The sequence below is a fragment of the Ammospiza caudacuta genome, chromosome 4 (genome assembly GCF_027887145.1).
Source record: "Ammospiza caudacuta isolate bAmmCau1 chromosome 4, bAmmCau1.pri, whole genome shotgun sequence".
Classification (NCBI taxonomy): Eukaryota; Metazoa; Chordata; class Aves; order Passeriformes; family Passerellidae; genus Ammospiza; species Ammospiza caudacuta.
The window spans coordinates 5359761-5387011 of NC_080596.1; the positions used below are offsets into that span (position 1 = coordinate 5359761).

Consider the following 27251-nt stretch of genomic DNA (forward strand, 5'->3'; position numbering starts at 1 on the left):
AAACTTGTAAAAGTGAAACATCTCATAAGCAAACTCCACTAGTTCAGACAACTTAAGAAGCTGCTGTATGACTAAATAAAGTATATTTCTCTGCTTAGCAGAGGGAAGGAATTTCCCCTCCCAACGCCCTAAAGGCTTTTGATGCATTTTTTTCCTTTTCACAGAAGAAATGATTAATAGCTATGGCTTAAATCCAATGTACAGTTTTGGCAGCTGCTGATGGACTGCTCCATCTACTTGCTGCTCCCTCTTTGCTACGCTCAACACGTGCTGTTAAATGCATGCTGTCAAAAGTGCTAAAATGATTCACTTTTAAATGTGGTACATCTAGATAGTGACTACTTGAAGAAGTTGCATCTTAACTACAGGTGGAGAAAACAAACAAATATTTTTCCTGTCAAATATGGCATGTCAGCTTTCAAAGTATATAAAAAGAACCATCAGGTACAAAAAAGTTGTAACTTTTTCCACTGTCTACAGAGGAAGCTGTAATTAAACAAATTGCAAACCTTCCTATGAGCAACAACACAGCCATGAAAAACAAGCTCTTACGACTACTGGAAGTCTATTTTCTGCCTCCACAGTTTACACAAGTAGCATTGTCTTTAAAATTACTGTTTAGCCATGATGGGAAAAGATCTGTTTTCAGATTACCAAAATAAAACTTCTCTCTCAAGTACAGTCTGGAACCAAGAATTAGGAAAAACTTTACTTAAGAGATTTGTGTATTCAAGAACTTTATGCCATGATTTTTCTTTCAATCCCTTGCATGCAATACAGCCTTGCAGAGAACAAGAGCATCCCAAACACAAATACAGATGCTACTCCTAACACTTCCAGAACATTTAAAGCCAAATAAATGCTTGGCTGTCTTAAGATACCAAGGAGTAAATACATTTCATTTCCAATAGCAACCAAAGGTTGAGTCTTTGTCAGGTTTTAGAATATGTTCCTGAACAGAAATAAGACAGCCTATAAGCTTCCCTGTAAAAGAACAAATTGGAGATAATGGGCATCTTGAAGTGTTATTTATTTTCTTCATACTTTCAAGTTTTATTGAATGTATTAATTTTTAATGTTGCTCATGTTTTGAAGCAGTGCTAGCAGTGTATCCAGTGCCAGCACCAATAATTTCCTTCTGTTTTCTTTTAGTTTGCCTGGTATTAAGTAAAGAATTAAAAATGCAATTATTCCATGTAAGGACATTTCATTGAAATTGGAAGCTCTTGCTTGTTTTAATTGACATTAGCAATGTTAATTTCAACTTCAATTTGGAATAATTGGCAGTTTTTAAGCAACAAAAAATGTATTTAAATCCTTTAAACTTGTATTTGCAGGTCCTATATTTTCAGTGAATGGGGGACAAAAACATTAACTAGCTCTCCATTTTCTCTCTACAAGCACTGTTTGGTAGCCAAGCATAAATGTATAGAAAGGTTGCTTTTCTTATTAATTCACTAAAACTATGTCTGTTCTCCCCACAGGAAAATTTTATCCCCCTCCTCAAACCATACAATCCCCTTACAACAGCAGCACTTCTTTTTGAAAGACATGCCAGACCAGTAAAATCAGAAATAATACCACAACAGGCCCAGTCAATCCATGTTCCCGCTTATCCTCCTGAAATACAGCCAGTGTTCCAAGCCCTACTTTGAAGTCAGCCTGCCTAATGGTTTCATGCAGCAACATTTACCACCTTAGCATTCTTCCTTCACCCTTTCTGTCCTCCAAACATGGCTGCACCATGTTTTTGTAATCTATTGGAAAGTTATAAGACTGTTTCCCACATGAATAGCAGCATAGTGAGATGAGACATACCTATTGACACCATAGACATTCAAAAATTAGCTTAATTAGCTAACAGTCATTTAATTAGTCATTAATTAGCTTAACAGTCACTTAATAAATTGGTGAAGTAATACTTGTACAGAAAGAGAGCAAGGAGACTACAAACACTCCACTACATTTTATTAAAATGAAAGCTGTTATTATCACACCTACACTCTCTCTCCAGGCAGGTCTATAAAAGTAACAGCCTGCAAAGCAGACAAACCTGACACAAGTGGAGACATTTGCAAAAGCTGCTTTGCCAGCACAGCTACGTCTCTTCTCAGAACAAAATGAGTATTTGGTGATATGACACAATCTGAAGAATTTTTACTCGTGGGAAAACTGATCAGAGCATAAGCTAGACTGGTGCCATTATACAGGAGAGCATCACTGACATTCCTCTTCCTTCTGAGCATCTCAGTCCAGACATGAGAAACTCCCACAACCTACTGCAGGCAATTTATCTATGACATTAGAGCCTATTAAATCAGCACATGAACAGCTTTGCCAGTACAGTTAATTTAAATCATGGAGATGCTCAAATCCAATTACATTTAAAGCATATTTCAACCTGAATCTGAAAGAAAACAACAAATAGTGGAGAGAAAAAAAAGAAGAAATAAGCTGAAAACCTGGTCATACTGAAAAAGCTGTTCACACAATTTTTGGCAATAAAAGATATTCACATACTTCCTTCTGCAAATAAAAATTAGTAAGGTTATCTTAAAACTTATTTCAATTGAATTTCAGCAAAACCATGGGATGAATCGCTATGAATTGAAGTCTACTTCTTTCTCCCTACATAACCTCTCTCTGAAAGTTAGTTTCTTCTGCCACTACAGTAAATGAAACAATATGTCTTTCTAAAAAACCACAGCTCAGGTGCCAAGTGCTGGAGGCGACAGTTAACAGAGGCAGGAAAAGAAGCTACCTGAAAACCTGCACCACCTCTGTACTCTGACTTCCTGTCCTCTTCCACTTCACTCCTTTTCCTGTGCTTCTCATCTGGGGCTTAGCCTTTAAAAACCACCAGCCTCTAAAAATGACATTGTTCTGGTGAAGTGGTTAATATTCATCCCCTACATGTGAAATGTCACACACAGTAGTACCTGCTCTGTTGGCTGCTAGGCTGCTTCTGGCGAACATCACCGCACTTCATTATTTAACAACTTCCTCAGCATTCAGAAACTGTCTGGACTAGTGGACTGAAGGTTATTAACATTTTAAAATGCCTGCAGCTAATATTTCCAAGTTGTCCAAGAGACTAATTATTGCTCTCATTATTGCTAAATATTAGCATTTGGTCAGATGATATAATCCAACATATATTTACAAGCTGGACTTTACATTTATTTTGCATACAAACACTTTTTCCCCCTAAATAAGCCACACTAAATTCCTCCTAAGAGAAACAGGACAAAATATTGATACCAAATCACCTTTCTTGGGTTTGGATAATGGAGAATACTCCTTTAAGAAGAAAAGGTCACATTAACAGGGAAAAACACTAATTGTATGCAGAATGCATTCTACAGAGTTACAGGATTCTGTTCATTCTGAGGGGGGGGAAAAGAATTCCAGATGGTTATTTCAATAAAAGCCTTCCACAGACAGCAGCACAGTGATGCTCAGGTTGATGCACAGCACCTCATCTAGGCAAGAGAAAAACATCCATTAACAGCAACCACATCTACATGCACACCTCAACTCAACCAGCATAACTATAACAAAACACTTTTCCTCTGTATAGCTAGAAAAAAAGGGTCAGAGTTACCTGAAACTGTAGCAGGTTCCCTAACAAAAGTCTGCTCAAGTCTCCCTGATTGCAAAGACAGTTTCACTAATAATCATTTTTTGTCACTATCAAGATTGACTGGTAAAAGTTTTTATCTCACCCTCTCAATTTTGTTTATTTTTACAGACTAACCACAGAGAACTAAGAACCAACATAAACATGGGTTGCAACTGAATTAGCTACCCAAGACTGGGATTCTTACACCTTCACCTACCAAGTCAAACTGCAGGACCTGGAAGATATACATAATAATTTTCTCCTGGGTGTGTTTCTCCTCAAAATAAGTGCACATGGGTGGCAGACAGACAGAGTTAGATAAAGCTATTGTGGTATTTTAAAATTAATTTTTAAATGACTCAGCTAATTCAAAGGACCATAAGGTCCCTCCAAACAGCAGCCTACCACCACAGAGCCTTAACATCTGCCTTCTGAAACAGGCAACATCTTTCAGCTGTCCACAAGGTAGCAATTACAGACAAGTCACAGTGCAGAAACACCAAAAGGTTTTTTTCTCTACATTGCTATCATTGGAAGCATTGTAATTTCCAGAGATGCTCAAGGAAGCTGGACACAAAAATCCATGGCAGAGTTTATTTTTAAGAAGTCAAATTACCTGGAAAAGAGAGCACTCAAGCCCTTGGATTGATGTCCCAGCTCTAATGGCAGTAGACAGCAAAGCAGCCTGGCATAAAAGTATTGGTTTACACATGAAAAAAATATATCTTTACCGTCCACTCTAAGTTTACACTGACTATTAAACATTCCTTAGTAAATAAATCCACATTTTCTCCCACCTCCACTTTGTCAAACAAGCAGCAGCTCACAGAAGATCCAAGAGATGAAGCTTTATTTCTCAAAACTATTTGGAAATCCAACTAAATACCTCCAGGGTTCCACTAAAAATGAGTAATACTTGATTCTGGATGCCACCTGTACTTTTAAAGCTGGAATATGGCATTTGAATAATTTATGTGCCAGCTGATTTTCCAGATTACATCTTTAATAGACATAGGGAAAGACTGACAAACTGCTACCCACAATTCCAAATATGAAATAATAATTTGGAAAGTACATCCTCATTCTTACAGTCATTTAAGGTATTTTACAGTCCTCCTACATAAAGTGGAGAAGTTTTGTTTCCTTTCTTAAAGACATCCCCTATTTGTTCAAACTGAGCATGATTATGCAATGTTAGATCCGTATGAATAGTCACTATAGCTCACACTAACTGAAGACAGCATTGTGAGGACAGAATAACAAAAACCCCTGAACATATAGAGCATATTCCTGCTGTTTCAAACACTCCATGCTGCCAAGCAGCACCATTTCAGTGTCACTGTGTTAGTCCCAGTTGCCCCAGCACATTTATTCATAACGCAAAATAAAACAAAACCAAAGAAACCGCACACACCCCACAGGACAGAAAGGTCATTTTCTTTATTTCATCCAAGTGCAAACAGATGTTTGAATAGAATGGGTTTTTTAACATAAACACAATCAGAGATCATTTCTAAAGTATGTAATTTCAGTCGTGTTGTTACTGGGAACTTTATTTTTTTTAATAAAAAGCAAATGTAAACTACAAACTATTGATTAAATAGCAGTCTCATAAGTAACAGCTAAGAAAAAAAATAAGAAGGGGTTCTGTTTTTTTCTTTAATCTCAGCATACTAAGACATGTCAGGGCAATTGCTAAACCACCCTTCAGATTTTGACACTACATGGGATTTATAAATCCCATATAGCTTTTAGGCTGAAGGAGGAATCTGTCCATAAGCAGCAAGTATGCTTTAGTGCTTATGACAGGCTGAATTCCTTTTACTCCTTAAAGCATTTTTCTTGCATTGTTCATTACCAAAGTGAATAATGTTGCAATTTTAGAAACTGAGTCCTAGCAGCATAAACCAATCAGAAATAGAGTTACACACACAGAAACCCTGCAACTATGAAGAGAGTAAGAAGAGCAGAGAGAATAAAACAGTAGAATGAGAAGAATAAATGAGGGGGAAAAAAGATTTAAAGTTGCAGTTGATAATAGCTGGGAGATTCTCAGCTGGAGAAAGGAAAAAAGCCTTCTATTCATCAAAGAAAAAGAATTGGGTGATGGTGGTATAATATGCAAGCTGAAACACACAAAAGCTGACCCGCTGTGAGAGGGATGCTGTATTTAACTAGTGCAACATTTTTACTATATCTGGCTTCTTATCAGGTCACTATCTCACACCTACCTGGAAGATTCTCACTATTTTCTTTATCTGTCTCAGATCAAAAGACAATTTTCTGGTTAGCAGGTGGTCTCACACATCACATATTTACAGACAGAGATCCCTTTTGTGGTTTTTCTTCTTTTCCCTTTTTTGTTTGTTTGTGGTTGGTTAGTTTCGAGCTTTTTAATTACAGGAAAAACGTTTAGCAAGATATTCACAGAAGATCATCTTCTCCTGAGAAGATTAATTAAAATGGTAAATTAATCCCCCAGGAATAATTTCCTTTTAATATTGTCAAAGTAAAGAATTTATAAATTAATTAAGTTGGAATGTATTCGAAAAGCTACTGCATGTGAGTGTTTGTCCCTGAACAGCAGGCTCCTAACTAAAATTTTCTAAATGACTCATGATTGCAGCATCTCCAAGTTCTGTAAGTGCACTCCGAGCAGGTTATCCTTCCAGAGAAGCTGCAATGCAGGCATTGCAGGGCCACGCTGTCCTTAGAGCTGGAATTTGCTGAAATGACTCAAAGCCAAGGAGCTGCTCCTGAACACCCTGGTGCTGCCTGCAGACCACCACACCTGATGTCTGTCACTGGAGGCAGCCATAGATCATCTGCAGACACTACTTTGTCATTCTTCATGCCTTACAGACACTATTTTGTCTTTTTCTTCTGGGGGGTAAAAAATACAAGCCCACACATCCATCACAAAAGACAAATGTTCATTCTGATGTTTTAGACAGCAGATACTAAACTAAGACACCAAGCAGCAGATGAAAAAAGGACCATCTTCTGCACACAACACGTAGCCTCTTGTCTTACTTTAAAGCTGCAAAATCCACTCATTAAATGGAATACAAAATCACACATTTTAACATGCAACTAAGTTCCAGTGGTTTCAAGGCCAACTTTCAGCAGACAGCAAAACACGTGAAAAGATGCCTGCCATCCCTCAACAATTTACAGCTGCAAGACAAGACAGAATTTAGGCAGATGTAAAATGGGGGTTTTGTCATAACTGTAGGTCCCTGTTATTTTAAACAGTTAGCATTAGGAATACAAGAAAAACATGAAAGCAGCCTAATTATTATGGTGACTACCTGAAACAAAAAAAAAAAGCTGTAAAAACAAAAAGTTACTCTCTGTTTGCAAAGTCTATAGAATATTTTGGACCAAAAAAAGGAACAGGTCCACTAGTTCACAAAACCTCGGATTACTGGAATTCATATGACACTTTGGGTTTTATCTCTTCTGTTAGTTAAATACAGAATTAAAAACTCATATCCCAGTTTTCAGGGCAACAGAAAGGTCAAAACAGTATCAATAGAGAAAAATATTTTCTTTGTGATTGTTTCCTGAGAAATGCCACACTACTTTTTCAAATAAATTTAGAACGTTCTGTTCAGCACTTTGAATTTCAACACCTACGAAGACTTTCAGATATACAGAGCTGGCTTCAGAAACCTCTTTCAAGTGGCACTGCACACTGGGGATGAGACAGTTTAACAGTGACAAACAGTCACCGCTGGTATTCCTGAAACCTGCTCACCACAATGCATTGCAAAGGCTCCTGAAGCAAATGCAAAGTACTAAACACTCATCAGGCCCATTATGAAAAGTTACACAAAAGCCAGACACACAAATATGAAGTTAAACAAAACATTCAACTAGTGTTGATGGTCCTAATTCTAAATCTAGTTTACTGCACATGGAAATACAAAACAATACAAAAATAAAGTGTGATGACAAAATAGTCATTATAGACTATATAACATACTGTCAAACCCATATTCCAAAAAGGAGTTACTTGCCATCAGAGGTTTCAATAAGTAACATAGGTTTAAATAAATTTTACAAGGGAACATCACAAGAAGACTCGGGTGCATGACGCTTGTTTAGTTCAAGACTTTAACCAAGTCTTCAAATATAACTTAATTTTAAATTCCTTATTTATTCCTCAGACGTACTTTTCAGTGCATGCTTGCTAAGTGGTCATACCACAAGCATACAAGTTCAGTTGTACTGCTGCATAAACAATAGTGCAAACCTGAATGACTAAATAAAGCTGTTTGTAAGAAATCAATCCTGAATTCAAAATCTTGCACTGGACCCTGACTATGAAAAAGACAGTTTAGTCAAAAGCTTTCACTGCACTCCCACATCTTTGCTGCCCTCAGGATTGCTGTACTCTCTCAGAGGACTAGTTTAAGTGGTTAAGCCTTTTGTTAGTAAACTGGGGAGAACCTCTTTCATACACCAGAACTCACCAAAAAGTACATGTTTAATGATCATTCGCTTGTTATTTTCATGACCTCCAGGGTGGAAGAAACTTTCTAAATTAGATCCTCCAAGACCTTGCAAACTTGGTAGAAGCATGGAGTGGGTGAGCATCTCCTCTAAATATATCCCTATGCAAACAAAGTCATTAAGGTCATCTGAAAATCTAAATGGGAAATGAGTCCTACCAAATAGGATACAGCCTATGTTTCTCTGCCTCCACATAGGAGGCTCTATTAAAATGAGAAATAATTGAAACTGAAGTGGTTACTGTATTCTGTGTTTTAATCAGTCATGTAAGTCTTGTGGACACCAAGAGATGATTTTTAAAGTTTCAGTTTTGGAGGTGAACCAGTGTATGCCAGAGTCACAGCATGATACTGCAGAGCTGAAGATCTGTGTTTCATTGTGGAAAAATACTTTCTGTACAGTTCCTTTTGGGAAGGAGAGGGGACAGGACATTCCAGAAAACCACAACAAGTAGCATTTTTGGAGGAAGGCACTTCCTGACCTTAGCTTTCAGATAAATCCCAAACTGAAGACCTCTATAAATAGAAGAAACAGGAAAAGAAATCAAGTAAGATATCAAATGTCACTTGTTTAAAGCAGAACTTTCCTTTCTCCTTAAAAAGAAACTGTGACACAGTTTTCCTAAAGCAATGCACAGTGTGCAAGTAGCCATGTCTTACCAGCCTGGAGACTGGCCCAGCTATTTCTTCATTATCTCCTGGCTCATTTTACAACCAATTTAGAAATATTTTTCACTAGTGTTCACAAGTAAGATTCAGACTTTTCAACACACTCACTTACCACAGAACTCTCAAAACCATTTTGTCAGATTAAATTTAACACATTATGATATGGTTGCAAAACTTAATAAGCCCGTCTTCTACTATTTTACGTGTTCTGCAGAGTTGGCAAGTTTTAGATTATTTCTTTTAGAAACTAAGATTACCCTGGAACACACCAGGGTAGGTAAAATTATCTTGAGAATGGCATTTCAGCAGCTATCTAATAGCAGAGGGGACAGGCCAATATTTGGCTGACAAATTGTGATAAGCATGCTCTAAAAATAAACAGCGACTTATGAAGCACCAAACACCACGGAGCTGTGGCTGTGGGTTTTTTTTTTAATATAAAATGGAAACCTCATGCAGTAAACCAAGGTGCCTTGTGAAGTTACTCATGGTTAACAGAAGTAATACTTCACCTAGAAGCTATTTATGAAGGCCAGGGTAACCATTAGAGCACCTGTTTCAGACAGACCTCCTTTGTTCAAAAGAAATGTAAGGCAACTCGCCTGCTGGAACGTGGGCCAATGTCAACAGCAAATCCAACTGGATTTATGCAGGTTGTGTCACCATAAACCACATTACTTTCGTCATGGCTAAATGTTCATCTACTATCAAAGCCAAGATGGATTGTAGAAAGTGCCATTATTTTCTCTTCACTTTTAAATTCACATAAAATATTCATTCACATAAGAACATTAGACGTTCAACAGCAATGTTTGCTTATCAAACCTGGTAAAGGTAGAAATCTGACAAATGACAATTCCAATGATGACAAACTCAAAGTATTTGTATATTTTGTTTCAGAAGCGAAAAATAATCTGTATAAGGTACACTGTATTGCAATTTATAAATAAAGGAGAGTTTCTTCCCCACTCAGAAATAAATAAACGTGAAATAAATTATTAGCCAAATCACTCCATTCTAAGTGCCCACCTAGTACGAAAAATACCTGAAGTAATGACTAAGGCACAAAATTCAAAAAGCACTGCAATAGGGGTTTAGAAAGGGAGAAACTACAGGACATCAAATGAATAAGCCAGAGGTTAAACCATAGACAAGGCTAGATACAAAGAATGATTACAAGAAGGGAGAAGGGCTCATAATTTGCCTGGGCATTCAGAAACCTACTTCAAAATGAAGTATCCTATCCCAAACTCAATTTTCTTTGTTTTGGGTTCTTAGAACTGTTTTTCAAAGCTAACAGAGCATTTCTACCCCTTGTGCCATGCATTGCATCGATCACGTTTTCCAGCAATATCCTGTAGTATAGAAGTTTTTCAACTATGAAAGTGATATTCCCCTAAAAGTCATCTTAAATTAAAGAGTTGAACAAGACTCTTAAAGAGGATGTTGGACAGTAGAGACCAGCTATCTATCAATACTCAGCCTGGTAAAATACAACCTAACAGCACCAAAATAAATGGCTGTCTAAAATACAGCAGATATGGAATATCCTCCTCTCTTCCACCTTGGCAAACACCTACAACAGAGCTAAAAACTCTCACCCTTCCCTTGGCACTGTTACCTCAAGCCATTTTTAACAGCTGAGCTGGAATTGTGCTGCCATCTGATAGTTGTTCAGTGGCCTACGACCAAGGAGCTGGCATCTTCCAACGAAGTCATCTTGAATTAAAACAAGGCGTTGGTGCTAATTAGCAGCTTTCAGCACTAAGGGAGAAGCCATGGCAAGGACAGAAACTCAATTACCCTCGTTCCAGCAAGCGCCAGCTCCTGGTCAGCATGTAGCTGGCGGAGCCCCTCATGTTTCCATACCCATGGCACACGTGAAATGCTTCAGTCTCCAGCTCAGACCACTGCGGGCCATTCACACGGAGATCTGACCTTTTCTGCTTTGTACAAATTTGTAACAAATCCACTGAAGACCCCCAACAAATCCGGTGCACTATGCAGCCATGTGTACCATAGGATCAACGGAGAATACAAAATGCAGCTCAGACTGAGACCCTCACAACTACTTTCCTGTAACTCAGAGTGAAAACTTTCTCGCTGGGAGCGTTTACCATCTGCTCACCAGCTCCTCAGCACTGAATACATGCAAGCTACTTAGTAACTGCACTAATCAAAACTATAGAGAGATACCACCTGAACATCATGAACCAGTGCAAAATCTTATTTTCTTGTTTCATACCAGATAGAGTATCATCTATGAACTACACCCCCATTTATTGTTTTTCTTAAGACAATATAATTTCAATTGATGGGTCGCTTACTGCCTTTGCTGGTGAAACTGCTGGTTATTAGCCACCCTCAACAGGAAATCAACAAATGTGTTGTGATCAACTACAGCACTTCAGCTTTCAGCATGAATTTAGCAACTGGTGAAAAGCCCAACCACACTACACACCTTTGCACACATTCTGCTTCAGCAGCATCCAGAACTTGCTTTTTATTTCCAGTTTTGGACTCTTTTTGGAGACTGCAGTTCCTCCAGAGGTAAAGAAGAATTCCAAAGGGAGAACTCCTGCTGTGGTTTAGGAACAGTATTCCCCAATTTAGTGCTCTTACGGAAACATTCCAAAGCACATGGTGCTTACTCACTGTCCCCTTCCCTTCCCTGCAGCAGGATGGAAAGGGGAATTGGAGGCACAAGAGGTAAAGACCACGGGTTGAGATCCAGATATAAGAACAACTACAACAGCATAAGAACAGATATAAGAACAAATACATTTTAATTTTGCAGTTAATAAAGTGCAAAGCTATTTCAACATAAAGCACCATCATACAAGAACACAATAAAATGCCAGAACTTTGAAATACTGATGCAACTATTTAAACCAAAGTCCATCTTTTTTTGTTACTATAGCTATGGCACCTTCAAAAACTGCCTGAGCTACTGCACAAATAGAAGTCAGCAACGGGATGCTGTGTTCTGGCAGCGCCTGTCTGTCCTCCAGCACTGGTGAGAGAATTCACTTTGAACACCCACAGCATCACTGGCAAGGGACAAAAGAAGTCTGTAATACTGCACAGACAAGCCTCTCTCTCTCAGTTCAAAATGCATCTAAATATTTACTACCATGTATGCTGTGTATTCAGACACATCTTTTGACAAACAGCAAAACTCTGCAGAACCATTCAAACGAGTGCTGGCTACTCACATAATGCAATGTGTGACTGATTTCTGCAAGGTCATGTATTTTGAGGAAACGTTCTGGGCGGGCAAGGGAATGGTTTCCTGACAAGATGAAGCACTTACCTCAAAGTCAAAACAAAAACAATGGAGGGTACATATTTTAGGTACGTCCCAACAGATTTCACATACCAAATGGAAAAATGTGTACGCCTTTTAACTTGCATGCCAACAAAATTAAGTGTCACTTCTTTGTTTTACCCCCAGGAAGAGAGCCCACGAGCACCCAATTTTCAAATACTATACAACAAACCAATACAGATAAGATTCAGTATATACACTATACTGTGTATATATTCTGTAAATACAGACAAGATTCAGTATAACAATCCAAAAAAAACCCAAGCCCTGAGCCTTAGCATCTCCCTCATCCAATTAAGTGAATACAAAGATGCCTCTTAAACTAAAAAAATTCTCATTTTAGGAAATTCATCAAGAATAAATAATGTCATAACATTACATCCGCTTTAATTTTTTTTATACTTATAAACAGTGTTTGAAAATGGAGCACCATATACTCTCTGGGAGAGGTTAAGGTATTTCAGACATTCCTACATACAACCATAAGCATTTCTTTTCAATCTCTTGTATCATAGGTCTTCACACCTTCAGCTGCACCAACAAAAACATTTGAAGCCACAATCTAAACCAGACTAGTCACTTAAATTTTAGAAAGTAAAAACCCTACTACACGATCTCTCAAAAGTAAGGTCCTTTTCTTCTGTTCAGCTGACAAGACTGCATCACTTATCCTGTGATTTTTGCAGCCTCACAAACAGCTGGATGGGCAGGAATGAGGCAGCAGAGAACATCAGCACGGAAAACACAGTGAGTGAGCAGCTTTGGTGGGTGCCTGGCATCCTGCCAGCGTCAACCCACTACAACTAGCTCTGCTGCTAAAGAAATACAATGAACCACAAAAGATTCAGCCTTTGGTTTCAGCAAGTCAAGCCTCAAGCAGATATTGGTGATATTGTTTTCCCATCAACTGCTTACAAACCACATTTGTGTAACATTCTTTCTCACCTCTCTAAGTTTTGAGTTATTTTTTGTGTAACAGGGCAAAAAGTGTGAATGACTAATTTCAGAGTGAAAAGGCTATACCAGTATTTTTTCCCAACTACAGTAAAAGCAAAATAAAGATGGGAGACCAGTATTCCTAACAATAAAGAACTGCAAATATAAACTAAAAAGCAAAACAACAAACTACTAAGCAAGCAATTCACGGGTAACAGGAAACCCTCCCGTTTAGAAACCCAAAACTACTACATAATAAATATTTTTATTAAGCAAAGTTTATTTTAACTTCAAGACATACAAAAAGCAAGCAAACAGAAACCAACAGCCCAGTAAAGACAGTCAACAACAGACATGCTCCACAAATGTGTCTTCCATGAAACTTAATACACATTCCCAGGTAATTTACACTGAAACCAGATGCTGTTTCATTGTGTTGTTCATATTTATCAGAATACACACAAATAAGAGAAAAATAGGAAAATCATGCTGTCCACAGAAATATTAATATCAGAATATTCCTTTAATTTTTCTCAGTGCTGAAAAGCCCACTGATGCCTTTTTCCCCCTGCTAAAAGCATTTAAATATTTTAATTTTTTTTATTCCTTTAGTGTTTTGCTCAGGTAATAATATACATGCTGACCTTTACTGTTGACTAGAATTCCTTAGAACTGCTCTAAATCAAATATTTAATCACTCTTACTCAGGTCAGACAAGACAGACACACACAAAGAAACACATCTACAGCTCTATGGGCGTAACAGAGATACCCAGAGAGAACAAATAGCTAATTTTAACTGCAAACAAAGCTGTAAGAAAAGCACTGCAGTAGGGCTCCTCTCTCTCCCTTTTCAAGAAAAGTGGTCAACTTCACCAACTTCAGAAAAAGGGAAGCAGAGCACCACTTCCATTTTGAGACTAATTCAAATACACCCCTTCATGCAAAATATACCCAGCAAATTAAATCCCCACACTGGCTGCAGCAAACAAGGCGCGCAGGCTCAGCTGCCCCTCACAAAGCATCTTTGTAGAGCTATCTTTCTGCCAGTGCTCCTTTTGAATTCCCAAACAATACCTCGCAAAAATTAGATCTCCTACTGTGGGAAAGTTCCCAAAACACAAGCCAAAATATATTTTCTCATGAGGATACAAAAAACCCTCAATGAGGAAGTCAAAGTTCTTACAATGACTGTTCAGTGTACATATAGTCATTCTTGAAACATGCTAACAGATTAAGTAGCAACATTCTGATTTAGAGAAAAAAAAATATTAAAATCAGATCAGTAGTTCAACAGAATGAATAGCTACTGCTAGTAGTTACTACTCAGTAATTTGCATAAGCATAGACTTTTTAAAACTTTTGCACATACAGGCTTTTTAAAACAATGGATGTCAAGAAACAATTATTTATCAAAAAACCCTTAGCTAAGGGTTATTGTAATAAGTGTAAAATAAATGAATCATCTTTAGAGGTTACACTTAAATAATCTTTTTTTTTTTTCCCTCAGGTACCAAGGGTTCTCCATGAATAAACAGATAATCCACAGGAGACTCCAACCTCCTACTAAAGAAAAACATGATCTTGGGAAAATGCTTGTATGTCCTCTACTTTTGCTGACCTACACTTTTACACCCAAGACATGAAAGAGCTTTCGGCCTTTTTGGTCTCAGAAGCCCAGCAGACGATTTTGCTCGTTACCAGTTCTGGCAGAAGAGCAAGCCTATCCACAGCAAGCAGTCTTGCTTTACCATAATCTCCTCCACCAAAGCTTTTCCTGCAGCACCACGGCTACACCCCACACCAGCGGGGTGGGTGAGGATGGGTGGGAGCATCCTGGTCCTTTGGCATCACAGAGGGCACAGACATGTGTTCTGATGTCTGAACAGCACCTCAGGAAGCAAGTGGACAAAACAAGCTTGGACTGAGTAGAAGATCCCGGGGCTTTTGGCCCAGCACTGCTCACTTCAGCACATTTCCTAGGCAAGAATGCCACGGAAAAGCTCCCAGTTTTTAAGTGCAGGAAAGAGACTGTGTTCACAAAGGCTGAGAAAAACATGGTCACAGGAAGATACTCAGTCCAAACCCAGGGCAAACACTTCTTCAGCCACTGCAGGGCAGAAATCAAAAGCAAACTCTACCAAACAGATAATTAATCAAGTAGGAAATTACACAGAGCTTATCGGCGCTGCAGTTAAACCCTCACTTTCCCAGTTTCAGCTAACCAAGCTGCAATCTTCTGATGCAATGAGAAAGCACACAAGTGGGTAGGATAAGGCTTCCACTCATATTTCTGTGCTATAGCTGAAGGCTTCTGATCATACCAAGCTCTTTGCAAGTGTTGGCAAAACTTGTATCATTAAAAGATACGGAAATCTATTCATGTACAAAGTACTAGCCCTGTGATAGGGCAGAACTACTGCAAAAGGAATTAAAAAGTCAATACTCTTGCCATTCTCAAAGCTTTTGGCCATGAAGATATGAATGGCTATGGGAAAATACACACATACCCCATTTGAAAGACTGGGAAATGAGCACACTCTTTCAAAACAAACAGGATACTAAGCAGCCCATTGCAGTACATACCCTTAGTTTTGAAAATGACATGAAAATTGACGCTGCAAGTTCAGAATCAAACAAACATTCCAGGGCTGTTTCACCAGACTGAGATTAAAGAGTTCACAAGAAAATCTGAGCTATGCAAGGATTTTCAGCTTTACTTATCAGCCATAAAAAGATATATTCATACAAGTAATTTTGTTGGGTATGAAATAATGCTGCATAGTAATACTAGCTTGAGAAAAATATTAAGAGAAAAAAAAAGTACACTTACTTCCAAAATACATTATTTCTGTACTAAACAAATACATTGTTTGCTTTGTCAGGTAAAGGTGCCACTTTTTTCCAATAGCAGTTTTGGTTTTTATGCTGCCAGTTAAGTGCTGAAACACAGCAAGAAAAAAATCCCCATGGTTAAAGGTCTCCACATACATGAGCCTATGGTAACTTGTTTCATCTGTATTCACCTCCCCTACTTACAGCCCAAGACCCACCACAAGATATCACTTAACCTACAGTTTTTCTGACACATTCAGGGTATGTTAACTATTTTGAACAAGTTTCCAAAACCCTACAGCATCTAGAGGTTTGTTGGGTTTTTTGTAGTTCCGACCAGCTACCCTTACAGCTGACTTTATGATGGCAATTCTACTTGAAGCCCACTGCTGAGCAAGAAAGGAGCCCCGACCAAGAACTAGCAACAACCTTTCTTCATTAAGCTGCATTACTAACAATGGTCCAATGTTAACACAAAACATAACAGGCTCATGACCCCACTCCAGAATTAGTCACTGCAGCCAGCAGAAAGCCTGACCACCACCATGGGAAAGCACAGTTAGGAATCTAATTTTGTTGGCCAAATGTGCTCCCCAGAAAGAAACAGAACGTCCAACCTTGCAAAGTAAGGCTGCTCCTGAATAACCACGTAACAAAGCCCTGAGATGCATTATGGAAAGGCCACCATATCAGTGCAATACAGCCAAACACCAGGCATCAGCTGCCACAGCCCTTCACTTCTCTGGGCTACCAAGAGCCAGCAGGGGAGTTTAGCAACAGAATCAGTTCCCAGCATTATACTGCTGTTAGCAGCCTGGTAACAGGGGTTACCCTCCTCTGTAAATGCTCACCTCAAAAAGATGGCAACACAGCAGCATGCTGACAGTGAAGAAAATCTGAAAGCACAACTCAAGCTCCAAAACATTTTTGTTTTTCAAAGGAAAGAAATCCCATATAAGCTCTTTCGGAAAAGATCATTTTAGTTTTCTAGTGTATTTGATATACAGACACATAATCAGCCTGAATTTAAAGACTAAATATTCTTTTGCTAGACTCACATATAAAACGCTTAGTTCCTCTGATCCCATTAAAATACACAGCCTTGTATTTTTTTTAAGAGATCACTGTAGCAAGAAGGAAATGTTCATTTCTGGCTTATCTGAAGACTGCACACAATCATGCTATCACTGGTTACAAATATAAAAATAACACAATTGGGGAACAAGCTGAAAGTTTATTTGGAAAAAGCATAGGTACATCCTATAATTAAACCATTTTTCCTCTCAAGTGTTCAAGAAGGGAGTATCTGCTCTACAAGAGCATCCTGTTTAGATGTCTTCTGACATTAAATGACTCATTAGTATCAAACTAAGGGCTACTGTCCAGTTCTCCCCTCCGCCCTGAAGAGCTGGTGCGATGCTGTCACATCTCTGCTCCTCGTTACTGCTGTGCTGAACCGCCTTCATGTACCACACCAATAGCTTCCAGAAGCAAACCTTAGGCATCTAACATATATAAGGCACACATTCAAAAAATTTCTTCCTGCAGACGTCACCACATGGCATGAAAACAGTGAACAGTATGCAGAGTTTCTGAAGCAACCAGCTATTCACATACCATGCCATGCAAATGAGTTGTCAGGATAAAGAAAGATTAGGGTTCAGCTTCTCTTGTTTGAAAACAAAAGCAGCCCTATTTTTTCAAGCAAGCTACACCAGTATAAAACTGCAGGCTTTCTGAAATGGCCTATGATGCCACAAAGAATTTGTTTTGTAAAGACTTAAAGCTATAACAGTCCATGCAAGAGTACATTAGGAGAGAAAAAAAACAGATCTCGATTACTCACAGCTCAAGGGCATAAAACCATTTGTAATTTATGAACATTTAAAAGTTAGATTCCCCAAAGTAGTTAAATTAACTTCCTAGTTCACGTCTTCAAAGAGAAAATGAATAGTTTAATACCTCAATTAAAGAGAAGAGTTACACAACAGGCATGCTAAAGTACAGGCCACATATATATCTCCTTTTCTTTTATTTTTCACTTTCTTTAGCCAACAGAATATTGAGTTGTGATTCAGAAACACTGTGTAAAGGAGGATATACCAAAGAGATATAAACTTATAAATTTACAAAAGCAATTGCAGAATATACTGTTTACCTCAAAGGAAAAAAAAAAATAAATCAGTTCAATCCAAAATTACCAAGATATTTCTGCATTACAAAAGTTCAAGCCAAGTCAAGTTTGCCTTTCCCAACAATGTTTATCAGACCTACTTCTGGAAGTTTTACATACTGGTTATCATTCTGTCACTCCTGTCCTCTGAGCCTGCAGTGAAGGCATGGTGCCAAATTTGCACCCTGACAGTCCAAGGTGAATAGTAATGTCAAACAGATATTTACCTCATCATGGTTTGGGAGAAGCTGAGCCCCAAAAAGTTTGTTAACATAAGTAAGAAGCAAATATGCTACTAACATACTTCTCTTGCTATTTCCTGCACTGATACAAATATGATAAATATATTTTCTCTTTTCAACTGTCCCTTGACTTTAAAAAAGCCTCATGACTTCCCAAAAGTCAAAATTAAGTAGCTATCTTTTAGAGATAGCATAGCAAGGACAGGAAAATACAAGTAAAGAAACAATAAGTTACTTTAAGGGAAGAAGGAAAAATAAGGTCTTTGTACCTCTCTATGTATTTTTTTCCTTTTTACGTAATGATGAAAGATGATGTGCATAAGCATATTTCTTTCAAATTCCAATACTGTTGTAAAACAATATCAAACAGAGAACCAACAGCAGAAAACTAACACACACAATTCAACATGGACCACTTACAAAAACACCAACCAAGTTTTCTGCTGCAAGCCCAGTCTCCCCAGCAGCAACAGGAGAGCACCACCAGTTTCCAGTATTTCCAGTGCTAAGAACACATTAGATTTCCCACATACTTGGTCTTGTTTGTGGGCTATTTTGGGCCAGTGTCAATTTCATGGATTTAAGGGTGGGTTTCTTTTCCTGTGGTGATTGCCACAGCAGGCTGCCAGTGTGCTGATTCGGGAAGTTTCACAGCACTAATGCAGCCCTGGTGTTCCCAATTTAGCTCTCTGCTCCGTGCCCTTCACTGGGCTTTATCCCTGCACTCAGGCTGGATTCTTCACTGCGTCATTTCTTATTTTCTGCCTTTCTGTGCTTCCTTATTATCCCTTCTACACAGCAAGGCCAACTGGCAAGGACAGGGGAAAGTTTACCAGTTCACATGGCACAGCCCATACCACAGGGAAAGCATCATTCCCCAAGCCCAGCCTGGTGGCCCCACAGCCTGACCGAGTGCTTCCTGAGCATATGCACCCCATCATGCTTCCATAACCACGTCCCAAGGCTGGACACGGCTGGTAGGCACCCCCCAGCTGGAATCTATGCCTCTACCAATCCAAGTGACCTCGCTGCAAGTTTGCAGAGAGTGTCTTCTCCAGGACAGAGCACTCAGCCTCCTTCAGCTTTCACAACACACTGAAGGGCTGGGTCCAACACTGAAGGCAAACAGACATTTGGAAAAGGTCAAACAAGGACAGAGAAACAAGTTTAGCAACACAAAAACATGTTCCAGAAGCAGCTTCCTTTTTTATATAAAAGAAAAAAAAATACAGTTGCCAAAAAAGCATGCCACATACGATGCCTATGCAGCCAGTATGTTTTTCCAGGAGAAGTTTTATTTTCTGACACATATTCCATGAACATGGGGATAAAAATAACATTACCACAATGACGTATCTATAGTAGGAGGAATGACTTATGGGTGCTGAGCAAAAGTCAAGGTTTCCTCTTTGCCCCAATTTAAAATCATCACCAGCCAGTCAGACGCCTGCCAAAACAATCAGTAACAGCATCTCTTCCCCAAAACCCGAATACAGGGATTGCTCAGAGAGCAGGACAAGCCTTTAGAAAATAGGACAGATGGCATTACAACTCCAAGCAAAGTAACTCCTTGTATCATTAGCTATTGAACCGCGGCTTGATGTGGGGATCAGTGTAAAGCTTATTAGTCTTTAGGCAGTTGGCAGCAACAGCCACTGCAGCAACCGCTCGGGAGCAGAAGGAACTCATTCAGTTTGGTTGTTTTTCAGGTCATGTTAAGTCAAAATGTTTCTGTACGCACTCCAGTCCCCAGCTTAACCTTTCTCAGCCTCTCTAAGCACAACCGCGCTTACCAACGGCTTCGACTCACACACTCCTCTGATAAAGAAGGCTCCAGGAGCACGGCGCAGGTATCTAAAAAATTCCTGCCTGGTGCCATTGTGTAAGGATTTCACCCTACTTTGGAGAGCAAGGACTTGCCAAGAATACCACTGACCTCAGCCCCTACATTATGAAACAGCGCTGCCAGCTCCAGCCAGCTATGTAAAAGTAGGGATTGAATTCAAATCCTGAGCACCCGTACTCCGGGGCAATAACAAAACACACACACAGAGGGAAGGGAAAAAAAAAAAAAAGAAATAAAGGCAAAAAAGAAAAAACACACCACCAAAAAAATTATACTCTAAGTTCATTTTCTTTTTACCGGAAGCAACCTCCAAAACAAACCCAGCTGGCGTTTCTCCCTCTCCTTCCCCCAAAATCAGGGAGCAGGAGGAAAGTTGTCGCGTTAATGCGCGCCCTCCCTTCCCGGGAGCCGCCGGCCGGGCACTCAGCGCTGGGAGTTCGGCGGGGCTGGCGGGGCTCAGCGCAGCCCGCGGGGCTCGGGGCTGCGCGGGGGCAGCGGGCTCCGGGGCGAGGGGCGCTCACCTGGGGGCTCCGCTCCGCCGGGTTCTTCATCACCGCCTGGCGGAAGCTGTTATCCACGTAGGACGCCATCGCTCCCGGCTGCCTCCCGCCGCCGCCCGGGAGGCGCTGGGGAGGGTGGCCGCGGCCTGGCGCTGCGCGGCCGGAGCGCGGGGCGAGCGGCGAGGCGGCGGCGGCGCGCAGGCAGCGCGGGCTCAGCAGCGCCGCCGCCCGGAGCGGCTGCAGGCGGCGGCCGAGCCCCGCCTGGGGCAGCGGCGGCGGCGGCGGCGACAAGGGCTCGGCGCTCCCTCTCGAGTCGGCTCTACGCCTCCCGCCGGCCCGCTCCGCCGCATCCCCTCGGGCAGCAGCGTCGGCGTCGCCTCCTCCCTCCTCTTCCTCCTCCTCCCATCCGGGCTGATGGGGGGCTCCGCGCCCGCCTCGGCGACGGGGAAGTTGCCGGCTCGGGGAGGCGGAGCGGCGGGGGGCGGGCCGAGGCGGGACCGAGGAGGGAGGGAAGGAGGGAGGGAAGGAGCGGAGTGGGTCGCGTCGCCGGGGGTCGCGGCCGGCGGGGTCCCCTCCGGCGACGGTGCCCCAGCGTCCTCCCCCGGGAACGCGGCCTTGCCCGGTTTAACCACCTAAAAGAAGTCCGAGCGGCCGCCGCCATGGTCCCGAGGGGCGCGCATCATCGCAGCTCCGGCGGTGCTCCCTGGTCACCGATACCACTGATGGGCAAGCTGGACGCCAAAAAAATAAATAAATAAAATAAAGACTTGATCTGCCCAGTCTAGTGACTTCGGGGAGGCCACCTGTTGTCACGCTTCTCCAAAGTAATCCGTATCAGCCGGCTGTCCCCTCTGTCGTTGCTATGGGGTAAAAACGAGGAAGGGAGGGGTGTGAAATCGTTGATTTATCGCTGTTCTGGGGTTATCTAGCGGCGGATGCTCCTCACATGAACTTAAGTTTTTTAAGAATAAAGGGTCTCGCAACATGGCTTATTTTCTTTGTTTACCACGACACCGAACCGAGCACGTCTCAGCAGCAGCCTGACAAACGCGGAGCATGCGAGTATTATTAGCATGCCATTAGCGGCAGGATAATACTATTAATGTATTTGCTTTCACAAGTGATGTGTACCCTTCGCTGATACGGATCACGCAATGTAAATAATGTCAACACTAATAAATCTGTTTAATTCCCAGTCACTAGAAGTCACATTTCAATTCCAAGTAAGGTAGTGTCATCTTTATTTGATTTTTTCATTTGTGAAATTTCCCAGGGATAACCATCTTTTCCTTACAAAACGTACACTGCTAGTCCCAGGAGAAAATATGTCAGACTTTTAGACATAAGTGGCTCTCAAAAATGCTGTGTCTTCAGACAGTAATCTACTAAACCTACTCAATTTCTAGATATGGCTCATTAACAAGGATAGCTCTTTGGGCTAATCCCACTCAGATGTGTCAGCAAAATATTTTTGCAGTAATACCAATTATTCTGGGCATATCATGGGAAAATACTAGGGAGTGCTCCACATTCTCTACATCTTGTTTATTGGTGCTTACTAGAAGTCCTTATAGGGGATTTTAATTTTTTTTCTTTTTTCTTTTTTTTTTTTTTTTTTTTAGTAACAGATTGGAAATGTCATGCCCTTTGCCCTAAAAAATAACAGTTTAAATATGCCTCGTGTTCATCATCCAGAGATGATAATAATTCCTTCAAATGAATCAAGCCTGCAGCTATAGAAAAGTGCCAGCTTTTCTGAAGCTCAGTTTACCATCCGGAGTGCTGGAATTCCCTTTTTTTGGGGGCATATGTATAGGAGGAGTGCCACAGGAATGTGAGGAATGCTCTCTTGGGCTTCACTCCTCAATCACTTCAGGGCACCCATTCCCTGCTGCTGCAGCCTAGCTTGCCTGACAACTTTATATCTCTACATCAAAACAGAGCTACCCACTCTATTTTAATATGCAATTATCTTTCATTTCAGACCTATTAGCTGTAACAGCACCAAGTCTAGTGTTTTGCTCTGGTTAATTCTTTGCTGTGCTGTCTGGTAGCACAATACCTGTGATTCATAGGGATGTTTCACGTCAGAGAGTGGGATTTCAGGGCTCTCATTGTATTCTGATCAGTGTCACAAATCTCAATGGTTATAGATCTGTGTCAAAGGCCTATCACACTCTACGTGAAATGTTATAAATGGGAATGAATGAAAGAAGAGAATTATACATAGAGAAATATGTACAAATATACTCAACAATGTCTCAATAATATTTAAGGATGTGTTGTGTTGACACCTTTTTTAGTGTCTGTAAGCAACATATTTGTATAATGCAAATATTTCTGATTATTCATATCCTCCATGGCAGATACTAGCGTGTCCTTTATGCTGGGCTTTTTCTCTTGCTGAAATCAGCCTAGTTATTTCTGAATAGAAAAAAAAAATCCCAACAATAAATCAGTAAATAATCATCAAGATTCAGAGTAAGGACAGTTATTACTTGAGAAAACATGCAATTATCTCCAGAAACCCCCATTTTTCACTACAAGTATTCAACAAACCATAATTTATGGTATCAAATGTTTTTGCAACTTACATTTTCTCTTAGTCTCACTCTCTTCCTGTTTTCCAGCTTCAACAAAAAATCAGTATGATTTAAAACACACATGTATACCAGGACATGTCATTCATTTTGCTTATTGGTTACTCTTCAGGCCAGATAATACTCTTCAGTTGTTATCTAGTCTTACCCTAATTTACAATGGAGTGAGTTTTTTTGAGGGGGGTGTTTTTCTGGTCATGTTAATACATTACACAGGTTTCCTACTCATCTTACACCAGGAGACCAAGAGTTAACTGTACACACACAGTACATATGATGTTGATATTTCAACAGTATGAAAAGCCGGCAACACAAAATATGACAGCTCAGCATAATATCTTTTTGGATAGCTATAAGTAATAGCTATGTTATTTTATAGAAGCATTTTGCCTTAGAAATACAGGGTATCTCCCCTCCTGAATATGTCCATTTCTTTCAAGAGGTAATTTGAAATGGTCAGGTCAAACAGCGACTAAAATGCTAAGGAAACAAATTCAGCAGTTCTGAGAGCATTTTGTTCATTTGCTAAACCTCATTTTTAAGAAGATACACTTCCAAAAGCTTGCACTTGGCTTGGCCACATGGCTTTCAATTCATTACACCTGTAGTTAGTCACCCACAGTTAAATGCTTGGTTTGCTTGGGATGCACCAGTCTGTCTTGGTAAAAAATAAAACATTGCCACTTTGAGGGAGTTGAGCAAGTTATACACAGTCTATATGGTTGTAAGCCCAGGAATGCTCCTTTCTCCCATTTTTTGGGTATGTACTCATTTCCATCTACCTCCTGGAGATGGCATGGCAGGTGCAGCAGGTTCATGCAGTTAAACTCCAGCCCTCAGGATTGCCCCTCTCCTTCCCAGATCTCTCCTGGCACCTTCTTGGCAACCATAAAAAGATACTTCCATAACTATTCATGGAGGTAGAGAGTTAGAGGGGAACTGAGGTATTGGCCTGGTGAAACCCTCCAGAGATGACCTTGACAACAGTAGCCATCCCCTCTGGACTGGGCAGAAGCCAATTTTGTTGGATTTTAAGTCAAAGATTAATTATTTTACGTACAAGTAAGGCCACTACCAAGGGGAGATGATCTTATCCTTCTGTTGGAGAATTTTGCTCAGAAATGGCTTATTGAGTTTTGTTCAGACATGCCATAATCATATACAGCTGATAGAAAAGTAAAAGGCAGCTGTAAGCAGCAATTCTCAAGCCTGTTTCTGTAAACAACAAAGTTCTCAGACACATTTCTGTAAACAGCAGAGTTCTCAGGCTGTTTTTTAATAACAAGTAAATATTCTGTCCTTAGCTAGTATGAAAAAGCAAAAGTAACAAACAGAAGCCTTGAGAACCATTCATAACAAGATGAGAAAACAAGTCTTAGTCTCAATAACAAACCACAAGTATTGAAAATAAAAAGAGGAGTTGATGTGTAATCGGTAACCAATGATGAACTTGAGTTTTGCAATATGTATGAACTTAATTAACACTGTTATAAAATGTGCACAGTAGATCAATAAATCAGAATTCGATGCTAATCAAAAGATGAGTCATCTCCCTTTGCTTCTACATCCTTCAAATAAGATTAGCCTCTATGCTCTCTCTTTAGGGTGGCACCATTTCCAAGAATGACTCTCACCTTTTGGGATTTATGCATGGCTGGGATTACCACTATTCACAATTCCAGTTTTTAGTACCTTTTGCATTATGATGAAGGGCATGTGAGTTTGCTTGTTTGCATGTTTGTTTGTCTGTTTGTTTGGGTGGTTTTGTCTGTTAATTTTTTAAATAACATCCTCTGTCATTGTGGATATTTGTCATACAGTAATCACTTATGTATGGGCACAATATGGAACAACCACTCTGCACCTCTGATAGATAGAAAGCTAACACAGACCATAGTAAAATAATCCTTGAATGTTTACTGCAGGTTTTATGATCCTTTTATACTCATAAGATGTATGAAATTCTGAAGGTTATGGAAGAGAACGTGGCCTGTACCATAAAGGAAAATCATTCTTTGTTTTTTTCTTGAAGGAAAAACTGAAGAATTTTTGACTACCATAATGCATTTCACATATTTATTCAGAATTTGTGACTATTTGCATAGCTACATTTGGGAATATTTATCATTAAACTTCTGCTGTAGCTGCAGATGTATGCAAACCAGTTTTAATTAGTTAGATTAATACTAGAGAAACAGCATGTACTGTCCAAGTATTTACATGATCTTGGAGAGGAATTCACAGTCCACACAGTGTTCCCTTTAGCTGTACTGATAAAGGTGCCCAAACAAAAGGAAAGGTGGCTGTACTGCAGCAGCACCCAGGAGGCCTGTGCTGCACACTGTGTGAGCACTGAACAAATCAGCAGCAACTCTCGAAGGTCAAGTGTGTGTTTCTGAAGCTCTGGAACATCTACACAAACCTCCTCTGTGCTCCTGACCACGGTACAGGCCTGCTCCTCATCCCTCAGAGTAAAAGCGGTGATGGGAGGTCTTCTGTCCTGGTACCCCCACCGCGAAAGTGTGCTCCAGATCTCATGTCAACATCTGCCCCAGCTTCTCCTTCTGTGAAAAGAGACACAAAACTGGCAACTAAACTGTGTAAAGAAGCACAGCAAAGTGCTGTTTCTAGTAACACTAGCAGCAGAATTTTCAGTTGTTTATTTAAACAGAAAATGAAGCACAGAGAGAAGCAGTGAGATTGCATCTTTTGCTCATGAGGATGTGGGGTGGAAGAGGTCGGCTCAGTGGGACGGTGCAAAGCACACAGCAGTAAGTCAGTGCTTCAGTCCTGGTGTGCTCTGTGACAGGCTGCCAGCGTGGAGAGGTGCTCTGTGTGAGTCTCAAATTGCACCTGCTGCACAGTGGCAAAAGTATCAGAGAGATTAAAGCCAGTGTTGTTTTAGATAGATGACACTTTCTGAATAATGTATAGGTTAAAAAATGCACTCTGTTCCTTTCCAAATAGTCATCCATCAACTAACATAGGCAGGATATACATAGGAACCATTTCAGCAGTTGAATGTATATCATAAAAATTTCATGATCTATATATTTGGTGTCACATATATTTCAAATAATGTATTTCAGTAAACAACATCTCAAAAAAGGAAAATATATTTCCTTCTTACTCATTGCCTTTGAAATTTAAATTACTGAACAAATTAAAACCCAAACTTACATTTCATTATTTTACACTAGGCCAATATATTTCCTAAGAGAAAGAACAAGCTTACTCTTTCTGAAATAACTATAATTGCATTATTTAAAATAATCTTTTGAAGTTTCTACAACCCAAATATTACATGATTGTGCAAAAGTATCAAAAGTAGAAATTGTCTGAAAGTAAAATATAGATGGGATTACTATTTATTCAAAGCTGGTCAAGTCTTTAAAATAATTTCATTCATACATATTAATGATAGATAGCCAGATGATCATTATTATCCAACGATACTGCTTTTCATAAAACATTCCATGATAAAGTTACCTAATAGATCATGCAGAATGATAAATAAAACATGTAAAGCTCTGCTAGGAAAATGAAAAACATAGGAACTTTATTCCTGCACCAGGGTATAAAATATTTATATGAGAAAAAAAATATTGTTAACATTGTTATTAAGACCTTTTTCTCTCAGTGCTCTGTTTTCAATACTAGGGTTCTATGCTAATTACCTAATTTTCACTGGCTGCCATCAGAAACCTTTTCATTTTTCTAAAGTTAGATCTACTATATATTATATATTATATATTATATATTATATATTATATATTATATATTATATATTATTGAAGCATTTGTCTTCAGCTTGTACTAGCTGTTTAAAAAAATATGAATATATTTATAACTTATGGCATTACTAGAGGGCATTATTCTACAAATTAATTTTACAGCTGATAGCATTTTTCCATAATGAATTATTGATTAATTATTCCAGATATTGCCCATCCTCACTCCAGCACCAAGCACTTACTGCATTGC

The 27251-nt window shown here is 39.7% G+C and overlaps 1 protein-coding gene across 6 annotated transcripts in view; it reads right to left on the bottom strand.

The window, feature by feature from the left end:
- RAPGEF2 (Rap guanine nucleotide exchange factor 2) overlaps nucleotides 1–20879 on the bottom strand; it is a 185048-nt gene extending 164169 nt beyond the window's left edge. For 3 of the 6 annotated variants that reach the window (XM_058803154.1, XM_058803150.1, XM_058803152.1), the window contains exon 1: nucleotides 20689–20876. In XM_058803154.1, coding sequence (XP_058659137.1) covers nucleotides 20689–20757 — 69 coding nt within the window. In that variant the 5' untranslated portion in view covers nucleotides 20758–20876. Of the gene's footprint in view, nucleotides 1–20688 lie in introns of all 6 variants that reach the window. The other 3 variants (XM_058803151.1, XM_058803153.1, XM_058803155.1) reach the window with 2 other exon arrangements.
- Between the last annotated feature and the right edge of the window lie 6372 nt (nucleotides 20880–27251).